The sequence below is a fragment of the Amia ocellicauda genome, unplaced genomic scaffold (genome assembly GCF_036373705.1).
Source record: "Amia ocellicauda isolate fAmiCal2 unplaced genomic scaffold, fAmiCal2.hap1 HAP1_SCAFFOLD_117, whole genome shotgun sequence".
Lineage (NCBI taxonomy): Eukaryota > Metazoa > Chordata > Actinopteri > Amiiformes > Amiidae > Amia > Amia ocellicauda.
In genome coordinates this window covers 139,389-159,657 of record NW_027102682.1, presented here as the reverse complement: position 1 = coordinate 159,657, position 20,269 = coordinate 139,389, and the positions used below count along the sequence as shown (strand labels likewise).

The 20,269-nt window shown below is 42.0% G+C and overlaps 1 protein-coding gene and 1 non-coding gene across 3 annotated transcripts; one reads left to right on the top strand and one right to left on the bottom strand.

Annotated features, from left to right (window-relative positions):
* Nucleotides 1-10,291: 10,291 nt before the first annotated feature.
* LOC136721584 (uncharacterized) lies at nucleotides 10,292-17,916 on the bottom strand. Of its 2 annotated transcripts, none has more exons than XM_066697403.1 (2): nucleotides 17,658-17,916; nucleotides 10,292-17,500 (listed from the first exon to the last, which is right to left on the bottom strand). In XM_066697403.1, the coding sequence occupies exon 2, from the start codon at nucleotides 16,560-16,562 to the stop codon at nucleotides 10,479-10,481; it is 6,084 nt and encodes a 2,027-aa protein (XP_066553500.1). In that variant the 5' UTR covers nucleotides 16,563-17,500; nucleotides 17,658-17,916; the 3' UTR covers nucleotides 10,292-10,478. The 2 variants fall into 2 exon arrangements, with proteins under 2 accessions (XP_066553500.1, XP_066553501.1); XM_066697404.1 differs by having other exon boundaries at nucleotides 10,292-17,445.
* Nucleotides 17,917-19,624: 1,708 nt separating this feature from the next.
* trnar-ucg (transfer RNA arginine (anticodon UCG)) lies at nucleotides 19,625-19,697 on the top strand. The gene has a single exon. It is a non-coding gene; the product is annotated as a tRNA-Arg (tRNA).
* Nucleotides 19,698-20,269: the final 572 nt, after the last annotated feature.

Here is a 20,269-nt window from a genome sequence, read left to right as displayed (position 1 = left end):
ATCCATTGTCAAAGCCCATTAGTAAAATCTAAGCTGTCTCTGTCTCTGTCTCTCTCTCTCTCTCTCGGTCGGTCTCTCTCTTAAACACTTCTCCCTCGCACCCAACTCCAGGCTCTCCTGTCTTCCCAAGCTCAGGGAGCGGATCTACTCCAGGGAGCAGCTGTTCTGCAGGTGTTCCGACAAACTGAGCTGCTAGTAAAAGTACGGGTGCGCAGCGAACACGCCCAGACATCTGTGGGTAATAATGCACACGTTACATTACATTACCATTTAAAACCATTTGTTATTTCACAGTGACCAATTTCCTATTCCTGCATAGGTGACAGGATGAGATACCTAGGGTTTGAATGCTTCTAATACAGTAATAGTGTGGGAAAACTGAGGGTAGCCCATTCTGAAAGGTCCCTTCTGTCCGACAGGATGAGTAAGGGTTCAAATACAGTAATAGAGTTGGAAAACAGACATCACAGACAGTGTTTGCAGACTAGCGGGCAGCTCATCCTGATAAGAAGCCCATTTTGTCAGAATACCGGCTCAGTCACTGCTTGTAGCGGGAGCTCGTCACTGCTACCTCTGGGTTCTGGGTCTCTCTCGCCGGCGCGGTGGCTGCCTGTCTCGGGCCCATCGTCACCGCCACTCCGCGGCTTCTGGGCCTCACTCACCGACTCATCAGCGCTGTTCTGCGGTCCCTGGAGCTCACTCACCGACTCGCCATCTTCCTCTGGCGTCCTCTGACTCCAAACCGATCTGACATGGTGATGGGTCGTTCGCGAACAAGTGGGCTCTAAGAGCCGGCTCTTGTAGGTGAACGTTGGGAGCCGGCTCGCATATCAGAAGAGCCGAACCTATTCATGAAAATATAAAAAAATTAAGATTTGAAAAATCAAAATATTTAAATGAATATAATTAACTAATTCAAAGAAGGATAAAATAAATAAAATAATATAGGCCTAAATGCTCAAGCGCACACATTCGTTCTGACTGTCTGCTCAGACTAACAGCCTGTCAATCAGACACGCAGTGTCAACCACTGAATCAAAGATGCGTTAGGGAGGGCCGAGCCAACTCACTCACAGTCACACACTTAGCAGCCGAGGTGAGAGAGGAAGGACAGCTGAGAAAACAGCTGGAAAATGAGTCGGAAGCACAGTAGCATTTGGATGCATTTTAATAATGTAGACAATGTTACAGCACAGTGTAGAATTTGCCAAAACAAAATCTCATATAAAGCCGGTTCTACGCACAACCTACACCGGCATATGCAAACTGTGCACCCAACCGTGAAGCTAGCTATAGCGGAGCTTCGAGAAACTAGCGGGCCTGCTAGTGATAGTGGTGGAGCCAGCACCACCACACGTGGAGATGTATCCACTCAGTCAAGTAGGCCTACTCCGCGACCCACAGCAACGCAGTCTTCTATGGACAAGTTTATGCCAAAGTCTATGTCTGTAGCAAAACATGGCCAAATTGTTTTTTTAGAAATTATAGCAATAGAATAAATCAAATGTACACAATTCCAAGCAGGGAAACCATTTAAAAATCACTTATTCCACAACTGTGTGAGAGCACACAGGCTTCAGTGCGGGAAAGGGTTCAAAAAGCTACTGCAGTTTGCCTTACCACTGAGTGCTGGACATCAAGGGTAACCACTTCTTACATGTCGGTTACATGTCACTTCATTGAAAATTTTTCGATGTCTAGCTGTCTTCTGGACTGCTTTGAGTTCAGCAGCAGACACACCTGAGAGAACTTGGCAGAGGAACTGTTGACAGTGGCCAGAGAATGGCAAGTAGATGGAAAAGTGGTCTGTTGTGTTAGCGACAACGCAGCTAACATAACCGAAGCCATGAAAATGTCGAAATGGACCCATCATCCATGTCTTGCCCACACAATCAACCTGATTGTAACAGATGCTCTGAAGGAGATGAAGCCCAAAGACAAGGCCTAAAGGCCTAAACAAGACTGCACTACAAGGTGGAATTCAACATTTTATATGTTGAAGCGGTTTCTTGAGTCAAAGAATGCCATCATCTCTACCCTGGCCATCCATTGTCAATGCACCTGTTGATGCTCTGACCCAAGAGGAATGGGAGGTGGTGGAGGAGGTGTGCAGAGTCCTGGAACCCTTTGAGCAGGTCACTGTGGAGATCAGTGGAGAGAAGTACAGTAAGCAGTTATTACTACATCATTATTTAATCCAGTATTATATATACATATGAGCAGTAGATGAGATGTAGTATCAGTAGACAAAACATGAACCTGAACTAATAAGTTACTGTTCTCTCTTTTCAGCTATGTGACAGCCTCAAAAATGACACTCCCGTGTAAGGGTCTGCAGCGAATCACAGCCAGCCGCCAGAGAGAAGCAAATGTAACAACAGGACATGTGACAGAGTTGATGGACACCCTATGTTCATCAATGGACAGAAAGTTGACATGCTATAAGAAACCGCTGCACTTGACCCCAGGTTTAAGAAGTTAGCCTTCAGTGATGCCAGAGAGATTGATGAGGCTCTTCAAAGAATAACCTCAGCAGCAGGGAGGGACAGCCCCAGCAGTCAGCTGGCTCAGGCACCAGGGCAACAGGAGGAAGAGGGATCAGATGGAGCAGAAGCACCAGCAGTAGTGCAGATCCTCTGAGCTGGTGGAAGAACAAGGCCTCTGTCTACCCAGGACTTAGTAAAGTCATGACAGGGAGACTCTGCATAGTGGCCACATCCGTTCCCTCTGAGAGGGTCTTCTCGAAAATGGGACAAATAATTACAGAGAGAAGAAACCGCATCAGCCCCTCGAAAGTGAGGCAGCTTGCATTTCTGAATACAAATCTCTCATAAAAGCAAAATATGGTCAGCATTGCTGTGTGCTGCAGGTTATAACATGGCAATAAAGAAGAGAGAGAAAATAGGGACCAGTTTAATGTTTAAAGTGGGATGCTGCAGTTTTGCACATTGTTATTTATTTTTCTTTGATATGGTGCAATATTCTATTATTATGTTGTTCAGATTGTATTAATTTTGAATGGTTAGATTTATATGCACTTTGTTTATATACATTAAAAACTTTAAAAGCAAATGTTTAATTGCATTCTTTTTCATTACGAACCAATGCATTTTTAAATACATTGTGATTAAGGTAGAGTATGATTTCATTTAATAATTTAATTAGAATTGTTTTAACACCAATCATAGTCAATCTATAGCAAAGTAAAAATATATTTTTTTAAAGAGCCAAAAGAGCCGTCTCTTTTTGGTGAGCTGAGCCGAACGAGCCGGCTCACTGAAAAGAGCCGGAATGCCCATCACTAATTTGACACATGCGAGCGGGCACACCTATTTAAAACCTTGTACCCCGTGACTGGCTCCCCCAATCACCGCGCCCCCCAAGTTCCCAAAATCATTACATGTGCATCCCCATAACACAAACTGCCCGCCACCCAATACACATACACATACACATCCCCATATACTCCCATTATTCCATTTGCCGGGTCGCTTACTATATATATATTACATACATATGCATGTGTGTGTGTGTGTGTGTGTGTATATATACACCAATCAGCCATAACATTATGACCACTGACAGGTGAAGTGAATAACACTGATAATCTCGTTATCATGGCACAATGTTATGGCTGATCGGTGTATATGTTTTAGGTTTAGAGCCCATTTCAAGACAAATTCTAAAAATTTAATTAAGTTTGTGTTATTTATAATTAGTAGACTGCCTCTCCATTGAAATCAAATGCATTGGTGGTCATTATGTTCAGTTTTTTTTTTCTTTAGTCTACTCCTAAGAGCCTCACTGTGTGTTTATTATTATTATTATTATTATTATTAAAGCCCTTTACTGTAAAATGCGCAATGAGTTCAGTTCACACTACCATATATTGATGTAATTCTGGAAAAAATGCAACCATGCAGTACCAATGCTGTATGGGTTTCTTTGCTACACATTTTTGAAGAAAATGAAATCCCATATTGTACGAATACACAGACATGATCCACATTTCTTTGTGACATGTAGTATTTCAGGGTGCAGCTATTCTACTGAAAGCTGGAGTGCTTACAAGGCGCATTATGTAACACATCCACATTTCAGTAACACAGGACAAACGCGGGAGATTTGTGATGGAAACATGGCTTACAGAAAATGATGGGGATGAACACAAGTTGAAAGGATTCAAACAGTTTAGGAGGGACAGGCAAAATCAGTGAGGGGTTGGGGTAGCATTATATGTCAGAAATGACACTGAGGCAGAAGAACTCAAATTAGATCCCAGTAACGAAACAGAATCTTTGTGGGTCAAACTTTTGAATAAAAGATCTGGAGGATTAGTGGTAGGAGTGTGTTACAGGATACCCAACTCAGATATTCAGAAAGATGTTGCATTGTATAGTGTAATCAGGACTGCATGTAGGGATCCAGGGATCGGTACTAGGGCCTTTGCTGTTTATAATCTATATTAATGATCTGGATTCTGGGATAGCTAGCAAACTTGCCAAATTTGCAGATGATACTAAAATAGGTGGCTCAGCAGATACAATCTTGGCAGCACAGGCTATTCAAAGGGACTTTATTCACTTGTGAGCCGACACCTGGCAGATGAAATTCAATGTGGACAAGTGCAAGCTATTACATCCAGGTAACAAACATGTCCACTATAATGACACTATGGGAGGAACAGAACTAGAGGAAGTATCGCATGAGAAAGACCTAGGAGTCTATGTGGACTCCTCACTGTCTCCATCCAAACAGTGTGGGGAAGCAATAAAAAAGGCAAACAGGATGTTATATTGTTAAAAGTGTTGAATTTAAAACAAGAGCAGTGATGTTCAGACTGTACAATGCACTAGTTAGAGCTCATCTGGATACTGTGGACAGTTCTGGGCTCCACACTTCAAGAAAGATATCGCTGCTCTAGAGGCAGTTCAGAGGAGAGCAAGCAAAACATTTGGGAACATTTAAAAATAGGCTGGTTAGGATCCTTGGATCACTCAGTTATTAATGGACACCAAACGAGCACGATGGGTCGAATGGCCTCCTCTCGTTTGTAAACTTTCTTTGATTTGAGCTCAAGTTAAAACCAATGTTTTTCACAGTGATGCACTACTCTTTTGTAAGTCTGTGTTGAAATTCGAGGGCATGTTTCTCAAGTTTAATTGTCACACGTCAACATTTAAACTGACATTTGCTTTGAATTCCTCTGGGGAAAAAAGAAAAAACAATCAGGATGCTATCGTGCCATTGTCTGTATGAAAAAAACTCAAAATGCATGTTTTGCTTTTGAAATATGAATTTATTTTGGATAATTTAACTAACTGTATATTTACTGTACTATACTATAATGTATAGTCTACATTCACTAGCTTAGTAATCGCACAGCAGCGCCGCCCCCACAGCATCCAGTGCTCGGGGTCCTGGCTGCTCTTCAGACACAGGGTGTAAATCAAGGTAAGGTATGTGCGCCGGGTTTCTTGTGCACAGGGCAGGCATACAGGCTGGCCGGCTGGCGGCAGGGGTCCAGGGGGATGAGGTGCTGAAGGCCTAACCATGCACCACTGGCAGGGCGATGAAGAGGACCTGCAGGAGCAGTAACAGGAAGAGGATTATAAAACGCTGTATATTTCGAGGTCCATCAGTTTCACATCTAACATGCAATCTACAGCGGTTTACAATAATTGAACATCTCAGATCAGGTCATTATTATTCATTTAGGGTTCAGTTAAGTGTTCAAACTCGTGCTGCAGTGACATCTTATCAACCTGGTGCGTTTAGACAGGTTCATGCGTGTTGTCTCCTGGCACACAGCGGTCAAAAATCCCTTGAGGAAACAAAATAAAATCAGTTAATTCATTAATAAAATTTAATAGGGGTGTGGACAGTTGACTGGGTCGGTACTCCGTACTGCCCACTCGGGATCACAGCGCCCTTCAGTCAAGGCAGCAGTGTTTCCTGTGTGACACTATTTTGGGATTTTGACACACTCTCTGTTTTGCAACCTTGTTGGGGTGCACCCCCCCCAGATGATTTATTATTCAATAACTCAAAATCGAGAAAGAAAAATAAACATTTGACCAGTAATACTCACATTGGCCTCGTCGGTGCCTGTAACGGTTTGCGTTGGTGAAACATGCATGTTATCCACAGTACGGTTCTCATGAACATTAAGCTCAGCTATTTGTGTGTCTCTCTCTCAGTAATTTGCGTGTCTGTCTCTCAGCAATTCGAGTGTCTCTCTGTCAGCAATTTGCCTGTCTGTCTCTCAGCAATTTGCTTGTCTCTCTCTCAATAACAGATCCACTCTGAGAATCCCAGGTTTTGAAAGTAGCAGGGTTCTGGCTTCTAGTATAATGTCATGACGCTACATGACGTGTGTACTGTGTCGTGTTGGGGTATTTAGAAAGGATTCACCTCTGCAACTGTAGTGTTATTCAACTCGTTTATTACAGAGTATTGTACCGACACACCATGAGGCTTGCCCCCGCTCCCGGTGAACTCTCCACTCTCGCGTCACCTCATGCATATGCATAACACCACATACTGTACTGTACTGTCTGTGTATACAGATTGGATGACCACATTTTCAAAAGTAGATAAAATATGTATAATACAAATTACAGCACTTAAACATATGGTATTTGTTACAAAATAAGCATTTTGAAATGTGTTAATTGCCAGATATCTGCAATCTGCCAATTGCCTTTCTTTTTTGAGCAATTGTCGTGTTTGCAACAATAACAAATGTTTATGACTTCTCCCTGCATCAGGATCCCGATTACGGTTATTCACAATCATTGAAACTGGTTCTGTGAACACAATATCCCAAAGCATCAGTTTAGGTCCCACAAGACGTACTTTTTCAACTAATGTAGAAGCATTATCACCTGCTTTCACACAAATGTCAGATTCATTAAGCCGTTTTTGGTCAAACCAACACACATTTCTGTTCATAAAGCACTGCCTCCACCTGTGACACCTAGTGTGTTCGTGTAGAAAGTGCTGCCATTCAATATACCAAACTCCAATCACTACAACTCAACAAACTGGGATCTATTCATCAAAGTGTGGATATTCAGGACTGTTTCATGATTTTTTTGCGACAAGTTATTTTTTTACACCTTTTCCTGAAATCAGGAGAGATTAATCAAACTTCCAGGTCCAACTAGTTCTACAGCCATTGCTATCGGAATTTCATGCATAAATTATAATAGGGACAACCTACAGACCGCCTAGACAGCACAATCCCAAGAAAAAGGGAGCAAAGTCGATGCACAAATTGTGGATGAAGGATGAAAAAATCCACAGACCTGTCTCTTCTGTACTGTCCTATTAAACCAGTTGGCAAATTTGAGCATTGTACTTCATGTATGTACTATGTACAATTGAATGTACACTTATTATAGTACTTTTGTTGCCGTTTTTCTTGTATCGCCTGATAAGCCTTGTAACTGGATAATGGCATCTGCTACATATCTGTAAGAATGAGTAATTATTTACTTTATTTGTAAAAACTTACATCTGTAACTGTCACTGTCTTTTTCTGCACCAGGATCAAACAATGAAGACTCTGTATAGGAAGTTGAATAAAGTGTTTTTGTGATTATTATATAATGTTTTATATTAACACTAGCATTAGAAGTAGTTTTGTATACAGACTGAGCAGATTCGTTTTATCAGGACAAGTAAAGGGTCAAAAAGGTCGATTTGTTAGAAACTCCTGTCAGTAATGAAAGATTACACAGTGCCGAAATAGCCTACAGATGTCTGCTGAGAATTTGTTTATGACTTAATCGTTTCTCCAGATAGGCAGGAATTGTTTCTGTTAAGGAACGATTGACACTAGGTAAATGACGACCGTGGGATCGCATCTTCCTAGTGCACATCAAAGACGGACATCTGCTTTGGATCCATCACCTCTTCACGGGAGGACAGAACGTAAAACGGACCCGGACCTGTATCTTCTGATTGGATGAACGGCCATAAGATGTTACGTCATTTTTCCTATAAAGTTGTACTCATGTTTGTAAACATTAAGTCTCACTGAAGGAATTATTTCTGATGTGGAGCTTCCGAGCCGGCTCGATTAAAGTTCTATTTGCTTTATCTCCGCGACTTCTCCACATATTTCTGAGACGGTTCTACACGGTGTCTCTCTCCTTTCTGGAGAAGCTTGGATGGGCCAGTTGGTGTTCCAATGCTGCAGACAGCAGTGCTGTGTTTGATAACCCTACCACAAACAGGTGATGCCCTGCACCTCGTATAGGGGTTATTCTTCACCAGCGAAATAATCCTTCTGTCTTCTGCCACAGTTGTTTTCCGTTGCCTTTTGGTGTTCCTGAGCTCACCAGTGCGTTCTTTCTTTTGAAGAAGTTGCCAAATAGTAGATTTTTCCACAGCCAATGTTTTAGCTATCTCTCTGACTGGTTTGTTTTGATTTCTAAGGCAAAAAAGAAGACAAAACGCCACAAGAACAAAGAGGCACTACTAAAGACAGCTGCAGGCCTTGCAGAGCATCACCAGGGACTAAACCCAGCATCTGGTGATGGCTATGGGTTCCACACTTCAACATTCATTGACTGCAAAGGATCTGCAACCAAGTATTGAAACTAACAATTTAATTCAGGATTATGTTACTTTGTCCAAACACTTTTGAGCGCCTAAAATTGGGGGGACACATATAGAAATGGATGTTAGTACCCTCAAATTAAAGATGAAAGACTACACTTAAAGAATATCTGGATTGTTTCCTTTGAAATCCATTGTGGTGTTGTACAGAGCAAAAATGATGACAATTGTGTCACTGTCCAAATATTCATGGACCTAATTGTAGGTATGTTTTTAATTTAAAATACATTTTCTTTGTCTTTTAATGTTTATTCTTTTAAATGTACAATCAGTATCCTGTATTATGTTTTGTACTTAATCTATGTTACCTTCAGTCCTTTGCTGTAAATGCTTTGGCAATACTTGCATAACCTCGCCATGCCAATACAGCCCTTCTGAATTAGAATTTGACAAAACTGTATTCAATTATAATAATATTTGTTGTCAATGTAATAATATGACAAAATAATCCATTACTGTTACTATGATTATGATGCAGCTGTGTTGATTATTATTCTGGACTGACAACTGAAAGGTTGTTGGTTCAAAATCCTGTGTAGAGCACACTGTTACCAGATTGGGTGTTTTGCTCCATATCACCCAGTGAGACCATGCTAATATAATTTGCGTAACACACCGTACATATTGGGACAATGTAATAATTTCAGGCTATTTGGTCATTAAGAAAAAGTAAAATAGAACGTACAGCCCTTTACATACATTAAAAATACTAGTATTATTATTGTTATAATCAAGCCTAATGATAACAAATAATAAGCGGAGGAAAATAAACTAATGTGTGTAAGTAATTAAAGTACTGTATCTACATGTGCCAGTGAGCATGCATGATTAATTAAAACAGACATAAATGAACAAACTGTAGCTTATCTAATAATGACATAAACATCATACCGGTGTCTAGTATTATTATTATTATTATTATTATTATTATGATTATTATGATGATTATTATTATTATTATTATTATTACTGTGATTATTATTATTATGATGATTATTATTATTATAGCAGACAGGTATGAGATGGCTTATCAATGTAGTACACCAAGTAAAAAATAGGTTCAACACCATATATAATTTGTTTAAGGAAAATAAATATATTATCAAATAGTAGCGTAATATTCATCGTGGTACTCATCTGAAACTGAAAACAAAAAACAACATATCTTTATGTAGCTCCCTCCAGTAGTCAACACGAAGCACGAGGTCTTGGTTAAAAAAACGGGGTTTTATTTCAACAACATATCATGTCAACCCGTGAGAACTGGGTTGAAAGAGAGAAAAAAAATAAAAGGAAATTATAAATACAATGCATGTATGTATGTCTTGAATACAGTTTGTGCCGTTATAGTTACACACTAGTTAACACAAGCTATGCACATGAAATATATCACAGACAACTGGATACAAAAGAAACATACCTCGTAGGCTGCTTCCTACTTAGGAGGGGCTAAATCTCAAAAGCCTTCTTCCTTGTCTTCTTTACTCGGATAATATACATTTAGATATCTTTATATTCTTAATATTTACTTAGCTCGGAGAGCTCTTGCGATGCTATGTTTTAGCTCTACACTTTAGATGTTGTGCCCCCTTTAATTACGTGCGGAACACAAGGATGGCGCTAATTAGTTCCGCCTCTACGATATCCTATTAATTTTAATAGTCACAAACTTAACTAAAGCTGAGAGGCAGTTACACTCCCACCAAATCACAAGTGATTTCTCAGAACAGCTTGGAGACACACATACTGCATATAAACTGCACATAATATTAATTTCAAAGTACTAACTATTTACTTATTATCTTAACTTAAGAACTAGTTGAAAGAGTGACTAGAGGATGCTGGAGTCTTCAGTCTGCTTCCAACAATGTAACTGTCTTATGGATGGGCCTCTCCAAATGAACAGGTTTAGAGATGCGCTTTCCTCTTCCATCCAGAGTTGAATCGCCGATAAGCAACTTGAGCCTTCTCACTCTTCCGTCCTTTCCTGGGTACACTTCAATAACCTTTGCTAACTTCCACTGGTTTCGTGGTGTAGCATCATCTTGCAAAATGACAATATCATTGACCTTAGCGTTTCTGCGGTCTTTGGTCCACTTCTGTCTCTGTTGGAGATTGAGGAGGTATTCCTTTTTCCACCGTGTCCAAAAGTTGTTGGCTAAGAGTTGAACTCTGCGCCATCTTTTACGGAGGTACAGATCTTCCCTGACGAACTTTCCAGGAGGTGGAGAGATGATCGTGGATTTCATGGTCAGGATGTGATTTGGTGTCAAGGGCTCTGGACAGGATGGATCGTTCAGATGATCAGTGGTCAGAGGTCTGCTATTTACAACCGCCATAACTTCATATAGGAACGTTCGTAGTGAGGAGCAGTCAAGTTGTCTGGCTGACTGTTCTAGAATGGACGTCAAGACACTTCTGATAGTGCGAATTTGTCTTTCCCAGACGCCACCCATATGACTTGAAGCTGGGGTGTTCATGATGAACTCACATCTCAGTTCTTTGAGTTCCTCTTGATCCATCTCCTTTAATGCTTGAATGAACTCACGCCTGGCACCAACAAAGTTTGTCCCTTGATCACACCTTATTTGCCGTACTATTCCACGAATAGCGATGCATGAACGCAGAGCGTTAATGAAGGCATCTGTGGTCAAGTCGTCGAGCATTTCAATATGCACTGCTCTGGAACACATGCAGGTAAGTAAGAGTCCATAACGCTTTAACTCTTTTCTTCCTTCCTTGATGTGGAATGGCCCGAAGCAGTCCATCCCGCAGTAAGTAAATGGAGGGGTTGTTTCCATTCGATCTTCCGGGAGATTTGCCATCCTTTGTTGTTCTGTGCATCTTCTGAACTTCCTGCACGTTGTGCATTTGTAAATATGGGATGACACTGCCCTGCTGCATCCCAGGATCCATATACCATTGGATCGGATCTCATTTATGGTCATTCCCCGTCCCTGATGGTGCACTCTCTCGTGATAGTGCTTGACGAGTAATGCCGACACGTGACTGTCTCTAGGGAGAACAGCTGGATGCTTCACATGTGGATGAAGAGCAGCATGAGTTAAGCGGCCTCCGACTCTGAGGATACCTTGGTCATCCAGGAATGGACCCAACTTGTGTAACTTGTTGGCCTTGTCTTTGATTTGTGAGTTCTTATGATACTGGATGCCCTGTATTTCTTGAGAGAGGGTTGCTTGTTGGACCATCTTGATTATGCTGAGCTCTGCATCTCTCCTTTCCTCTAAACTGGTGCTTTCCCAGGACCTTGGCCTGAGGCCTTTCGCTTCCCTTGCACGCCGCTTTAGTCTGGCTATAGCTTTCACCATTCTTGACCAGTCAGAGAACTTTCGTAGACAATCTAACAGTGACCTTATTTCCTTTGCCAGGGTGTCATGAGCCTGGGCCTTCTTGATCTCTGGATCACTACTTGCAATCTCTCCCACCTTGACTACTTCGCTGGTCAGCTCTTTCTGCCAAAGAAAGCTTGGACCCGTGAACCAGTTGGAAGCTACAAGTTGTTTTGCTGCAAGACCTCTTGAGGCATGATCTGCTGGATTCTCTTCGGAAGCCACATACCTCCATTGCGCAGACTCCGTACTTTGCTTGATGCGTTCCACACGGTTTGCCACGAACACATGAAATCTCCTGGCCTCGTTACTGATGTATCCGAGGACAACCTTTGAATCGGTCCAGAAGAATTCCTGTAGGCAATCTATCTCCAGTTCCCTTTTGAGCATGTCACTGGTGCGGACGGCTACGACTGCTGCTGACAGCTCAAGTCTTGGTATGGTGGTAACCTTAGCAGGGGCTACTCTTGACTTCCCCATTACCAAAGAGCAGTGGACTTCACCTGATGCACTGACTGCTCTGAGGTACGAACACTCGCCATAACCTGACACGCTGGCATCAGAGAAATGATGGAGCTCGTAGCTCTGAACCTTAAAGTTTAATGGAATGTAGCATCTCTGAATCTTTACACCAGCCAGGTTTTGCAGGTCTTGGAGCCAAAACTCCCACAGGGGTCGAAGATCATCAGGTAAGATGTCATCCCAACTGAGCTTGTTATGACACATCTGCTGCAGAATCTGTTTTCCCACCAGGATGAACGGTGCCACAAATCCGAGTGGATCGTATACTGAAGCGACAGTGGATAAAACTCCTCTTCGGGTAAGTGGATTTTCTTTCACAATCACTCTGAACTGGAACTCGTCAGAAGCCACGCACCACTGTATGCCAAGTGCTCTTTCCACGTGTAGCTCTCCCAGGGCCATGTCCAGGTCTTGGGCAGCTTTTGCACATTCTTCTTTGGGGATTGAGGCTAGGACTTTCTTGCTGTTGGAAATGAACTTGTGCAGCCTGAGTTTGCCTTTGTTGCAGAGCTCTCTTGCCTCCTTCACTAACTGAATAGCTTGGCTTTCAGACGCTAAGCTTGACAAGCCGTCATCAACGTAAAAGTTCTTCTGAATGAACTTGATGGTGGCTTCACTGAAGTGTCCGTGTCCTTCGGCTGCGAGGTGCTTGAGTCCATAGTTAGCGCAGCCAGGTGATGAAGCAGCGCCAAACAAGTGGACCTTCATCCGGTAGATGGATGGTTTGGCTTCAAGATTTCCATTCTCCCACCACAGGAATCTTAGGTAATCTTGGTCTTCTGCTTTAACGTGGAACTGGTGGAACATGCGTTCAATGTCACACATGATTGCCACTGGACCTTTCCGGAAACGACACAGAACTCCCACCAAGGTGTTTGTCAGCTCTGGACCGGTCAGGAGATGGTCGTTTAAGGATGTCTCTTGAAATCTCGCCGAACAATCGAAGACAACACGTATCTTCCCAGGCTTTTGGGGATGATACACCCCATGGTGTGGGATGTACCATGCTGGAGCTTTATTGAGGTCTTCTTCTGGGACCCTTTCTGCATCTCCACGTGTTATGATCTCATCCATGAAGGTCTTGTAGTCTTTGTAGTACTGTTTGTTTCTTTTCAGCTTCCGTTCTAGGCATCTGAGACGGTGGATGGCGCACACCATGTTATCTGGTAAGTTGGGTCTTTCATTCTTGAATGGCAGTGGCATCTCATAATGACCATTGTCCTTGAGCCTGATGCCTCTTTCCATCTTTGACAGGAATCGGAGATCCTCTTGAGAGATGTGACTGTCCTCCAAAGACCTTTCGACAAAGTCCGATTCCAGCACCTTGATGACATCTGCAGGTGAGACTACCTCTTTGACTTGAGTTCTACAGACATAGTGAACTTCGCTTGTGAGGTTTGAAGAGGACTGAAGACCAGGCATCACTTGCCTCACGATGACCTGGTGACTTATTCCAATTTCATCTCCATAGTCAAGACATGGGTTGCCATAGCCAACTACGCTCCAGCCCAGGTCTGTTCTCTGAGCAAAGGGCTGATTTTCTTTACCAGGCACCACTTGCCTTGGGACAAGAGCTTGAGGACAGTTGTAGCCGATTAGCAGGCCCACGTCGCAGCTTTGTTGAGGAGCAATCTCGTCTGCGACGTGTTCCAGATGAGGCCATGCCTTTGCAGTCTCTGGTGTGGGAATATGATCTCTGTTTGCAGGGATGAATTCTCTTGAGTAGGTCACTGGCAGAGGAATTATCTTGTCTGAGTAGAATCCTCTCACTTGTAGTCCAGTCAGTTTCCGACAGGACACAACTGTGTTTCTTGAAGCCATTGTGGAGAGCTTTAGCTGAACTGGTTCCTTCTTTGTGTGAAGAGTCTTTGCCGTTTCTTCCAGGATGAATGTCGTGTCGCTCTGTGTATCGAGGAGTGCATACACAAGAACTTCACGATCTGGCTCACTTGTGACTGACAACCACACTGGAATGACTGTGGATGTATGAGTGTCTTTAACATTCTGTAAAACTCTGTTGGATGTTGACTCACGTGATGATCTTGCTGCCCTATCTTGTGGCCGCTCTATTTTCCTTTCCCTTGACTTGCCACTGTTCCCTGCTCCACTAAGCCGTGTTGACATCCTTTCTTCTTTGGTGCGATTATCATGGAGGCAAGCTGGATGTCTTTTTTCACACATATCGCAGATCTCTCTGTTTTCACAGTCCTTCGAGCGATGGCCAAACTTCAGACAGCCGAAACACAATTTCTTCTCTTGAACAAACTTGACTCGCTCTGAAATAGTCTCATCCATAAATTTGCGACACTTGTGTAGACTGTGACCTGCCTTCTCACAGAAGACACAGCTTGTGGTAACAGCTTTCTCGTCTGAGTTGGTTGCCAATACCTTTGCTCCATGACCTCTTGTCTTTGAAACCTTGATCTTCTCATTTTCACTTGGTTTTAGAGCGTGGAGGGACGTTATTGGGTTACAGGCGATTTTGGCTTCACGTGTGAGAAACTTGACGAACTGGCTAAAGCTTGGGAACGTGTGACTTTGTTCTTCCACTTCTATCACCTTCCTATTCCATCTTGAGGTCAGCCAGTCTGGAAGTTTAGAGAGTATTTTCTGATTTTCGTTGCAGTCGTTGAGTACTTCAAGACCTCTGATCTGAGACATGGCCGCCTCACAGCTGCGAAGGAAGTCAGCGAGTTCTTGAAGTTCCACACTCCCCTTAGAGTTTATTTTGGGCCACGTATCAAGCTTATCTCTGAAGGCCTTGGCGATAAGGAATGGATTGCCGTATCTCTCTTCTAGGATGGTCCACGCTGCACAATAAGCTGACTCTGTGCCTAGCAAGAAGTAGCCTTCAATGGCCTTTTTGGCTGGTCCACCCACATACTTTCGCAGATAGTATATTTTCTCTTCAGCTGGTATGTTTTTCCTGTCAATAAGTGTCTGAAAGGAGACTTTCCAGTCATTAAATCTGAGTGGGTCGCCGTTGAACGTTGTTGGTTCAGGTACGGGAAGACGACTCGCACTGATGGACTCTGCGAATGCTCTAACAAGAGCTGCAGTATTGTCTTCTTGTTTTGGTTGTGTCAGAGAGTGAGGTGGGGAGCAATGCTGCAATAGGCTACTTTCATGCTTGACTTCCTCATTCTCCTTCGGAGGGACACATTGATGGAGCAGCCCAAATATTTCTTCATCTGAGCATTCACTTTGTTCATATACTTGCTGTCTCGCCTTAGCAGCCTCTAGCTTCTTGATTGTCTCCAATCTTTCTAGTTCTCTGCGCTTGGCTTCCAGCACCCTTTGTCTTTCTGCATTTTCAGCCTCTTGATTAGCTCGTAAATTGGCTGCTTCAGTTTCGAGTCTTTCAAGTTCTTTGATATGACGTTCTTGCTCTAGCAGTACTTTTAAAGTGGCTTCATTGGCAGCAACTTCAGCAGCAGCATCTCGTCTTGCAGAAGACTGGCTTGAACGGGATGTTATTCTTGAGTTAGTTTGAGAATGAGCAGACGACTTGGTGCGGTGAGAGTTGACGCTTACTTTGTCTGAGGCTGCAGCTTCAATTACAGGCTCTATTGATTTCACTCTTTGTTCTTCACCCCCTCTTGTGTCTAGAAGAGCCTTTGCAGTCTGGATGATTGTTCTTGTTACTGCTTCGCAGGTGTCTGCTCTGCGACGTGTGTCTTGGTCGGGAATGTCAATGTGCCTTAAATCTTCATAAACAACGTTCAGATTATCTGAGGCATTGCTTATCTTAGTAATGTGGTCACGCAGCAGGTTGTTTGAGCATTGTCCACTCAGCGCTTGTTTGGCATCCTTAGCGATAGCTTTCCACTTCTCGTAGCTCACACTGAAACGGTGTGCAAATCTTCTTACTTGCTGATCGTGCAGTTCTTGGCCCTTTTCCGTAAACCTGCGGACCCTTTGGCTTCTATGTGGCTCTTGTGAGGAAGTGTGGTTATCTCCTGTGCCTTCAGCAGCTTGTGGTTGCATGTCTGCGCAGTGCTGCTGCGCGTCTTCACCTGCACCCTCTTTGTCACTCTCAAAGAAAAGCTCAAACTCTGACATTTTGCTTTAGTTTGGTTTAAATCTAAACTTGTTTTTTAGTTGAGTAAATTACCTTGTTCACAATAATCTAAGTTATGTTTAACTTAGCTTAAGCTCAATTGAGTAGTTGTTTTTAATCTCTGATATGTGAATAGTCAGCCTTTAATTACTTGCAGCTACTGACACTACTTTGGAGAAAAATTACTCTCTGCAGCTAAATTAACTTGCTTTTTCCAAAATAAAAACTGTACTAACTGTACTCAAAGACTAGTAACACTCACTTTGTGATCTATGGAGCTATGGTCTTCTTGCCTGATAACTTGTTATAGTTATATATGGCCTTATTTAAATCTTAAATTACCACAAATGAAATTAAACAAACCAAAAATATTAACTCTTAGTTAAACTTGTACATATACCACATTAAGTAATAACCATTCACTTTTAAGTCTAAATATGACCAATTCTGCCTTACTCTCGGTACTAATAGTTCTTAATATTCACATCCTACTCATCAGTAGACACAATATCAACACAGTAGCAATATCAATCCACTTCAATTTGAGAAAAGGTAAGTAAACAAAACATTAACTAATGGGAAATGCAAAGAAATGTCTCATTCTCTTGCCCAGAACGCTTAATGTCTCTGAATTACAGCTTAATTTGCGTTATGAAACCTGATTCTTCCGTGGGCGCTGCCTCTTCTCGCGCTGTCATGTGCGGATGTCTCGGCCCGACCACGACTCGCGCTCTCCGATGCCGTCTGTGAAGGCGCGCGCTGCGATGGAGATGTCTCAGCCCAGCCACGACTCGCGCTCTCCGATGCCGTCTTCCTCGCCTCCTCATGCGGAGCAGACGAGCTCTCACTGTAGCTCCCTCCAGTAGTCAACACGAAGCACGAGGTCTTGGTTAAAAAACGGGGTTTTATTTCAACAACATATCATGTCAACCCGTGAGAACTGGGTTGAAAGAGAGAAAAAAAATAAAAGGAAATTATAAATACAATGCATGTATGTATGTCTTGAATACAGTTTGTGCCGTTATAGTTACACACTAGTTAACACAAGCTATGCACATGAAATATATCACAGACAACTGGATACAAAAGAAACATACCTCGTAGGCTGCTTCCTACTTAGGAGGGGCTAAATCTCAAAAGCCTTCTTCCTTGTCTTCTTTACTCGGATAATATACATTTAGATATCTTTATATTCTTAATATTTACTTAGCTCGGAGAGCTCTTGCGATGCTATGTTTTAGCTCTACACTTTAGATGTTGTGCCCCCTTTAATTACGTGCGGAACACAAGGATGGCGCTAATTAGTTCCGCCTCTACGATATCCTATTAATTTTAGGTAGGAACCAAAAAAATAGTCACAAACTTAACTAAAGCTGAGAGGCAGTTACACTTTATATAAAGCATAACATGCTTACATGAAGTGTAAGAGGAACTGGCTGTCTTGTAATCCGGTCGTTTTTATTTTACTCCTGGAATTGCAAAGTCTTCTTGCAATTCCTTAGGTGTGTTTTTTTTCCACGAGACCATTTTGTAACTAATTCTGTATCCTCCTCCATGTTCAAGAACAGGTCGTACAGAAGTAGAAAGTGTCAACACGTGTGGAAAGTCAATGAATGAGTCTACAGCATGCATGTCATGTAAATAGACTACAAACAAATTGGCGATTTTACTAAAGCTTAATGGAAGACAGCATGTTACATGTAGCTTTATTGCTAACCGTGAAAAATAAACGTCATTTCCATAACATTTCCACAAACTTCAGGAAGGAGTATTTCATTTCTGTGTAGAAACATACGCTTCTTATAAATGTATTAGCAACAGGGAAATGGAAATAAGTAAGCATTCCTTATGTTTTGAAACCAGGAAACAAAGAAGAAACAATTCCTTGTTTTCTGAGAACTGAAAACTGAAATAAGTAACCATTCCTTATTTTATGAGATCCAGGAAACAAGGAAGGAATAAGTAGCCATTGCTTGTTTCTTCATGAGTCTAGAAACAGAAAAAAATACTTATTTCATTAAAAAAACAGGCAAACTGAAAAAGTAACCAACAACAAAACGTAGCAATCAGTAACCATCACTGTATTTGGAAAATTGGGAAACAGAAATAAGGAATAAGTAACCATTTCTTATTTTTTGGGAAACCGTGTTTCAGAAATAATAAACTATGTACATGTTCTTTGTTGAAAATCTGAAACCAGGAATAAGTGTCTATTACTTATTTCGTGTAAAACAGGGACAAATATAAAAAATTGTAATCATTACTTATTGAAAAAAAATGGAAACAAATGAATGAGAAACCATTACTTATTGATCAAAAGACATCAATCAGACATATAAAACAAGTAAACATTAACAAGAAATATGTATCCATAATTCATTTATTGAGAAATCTTGAAAAAAATTGAAATATTTAATCATTACTTATTTTGAGAAATCACAAATAAGTAACACGTAAGCATTACTTAATTTTTGAAACGTAAGCAATAAGAAATAAGGAATTAGTAACCATTACTAATTTTTTTAATAAATAAGGAATAAGGAATCAACTTCACGGAGGTGTCTGATAAGCTGACAATGCGTTGCACCTGGACGTGAGCCTCCGCGTCTGCAGCCTACAGCAAAAAAAGTGAGCTGCACTGCCGAGACTGGCACACAAACGCCTGGAGACTGGAGAATGCGGGCATCAATCCCGCTACCTCTCACATGCTAAGCGAGCACTCTACCACCTGAGCTAATTCCCCTGCCCTCAGATGTAAAGCCCACTTCTTCAGTCTTTACATGGAACGTCGAGAGTAAGTTCGTTCCTGTGCTTCAGGCAAGCTTGCATCCAACTGTGGACAACTTACTTTCCACTGTGACAGCCACTATGCCACAATACAAAAAGGATTGTCAGGAGCAAAACTTTCAAACTGACAGAAAACTTCAAGGCCTGTCGTGTGACTTGATTTACATGAGCTACAGAAACGTTCTTGAACATATGTATATAACTAAGGATTCATTGAGGTCGGCGTAGCGCATTCGCCTTTCTGAAACATGAAGGGCCAGGGCTCTCCCTTGTTGACGACTGCGTGGCCTAATGAATAAGGCGTCTGACTTCGGATCAGAAGATTGAGGGTTCGAGTCCCTTCGTGGTTGTCTTTTATGTTACGATGACGAAGTGGTGTCTCTCTCCTTTCTGGAGACGTTTAGAAGGGCCACTTGGTGTTCCAATGTTGCAGACAGCAGTGCTATGTTTGATAACCCTACCACAAACAGGTGATGCCCTGCACCTTGTATAGGGGTTATTCTTCACCAGCGAAATAATCCTTCTGCCACAGTTGTTTTCCGTTGCCTTTTGGTGTTCCTGAGCTGACCAGTGCGTTCATTCTTTTGAAGAAGTTGCCAAAAAGTAGATTTTTCCACAGCCAATGTTTTTGCTATCTCTCTGACCGGTTTGTTTTTGATTTCTAAGGCAAAACTGAAGACAAAACGCTACAAGAACAAAGAGGCACTACTAAAGACAGCTGAAGGCCTTGCAGAGCATCACCAGGGACTAAACCCAGCATCTGGTGATGGCTATGGGTTCCACACTTCAACATTCATTGACTGCAAAGGATCTGCAACCAAGTATTGAAACTAACAATTTAATTCAGGATTATGTTACTTTGTCCAAATACTTTTGAGCACCTAAAATTGGGGGGACACATATAGAAATGGATGTTAGTACC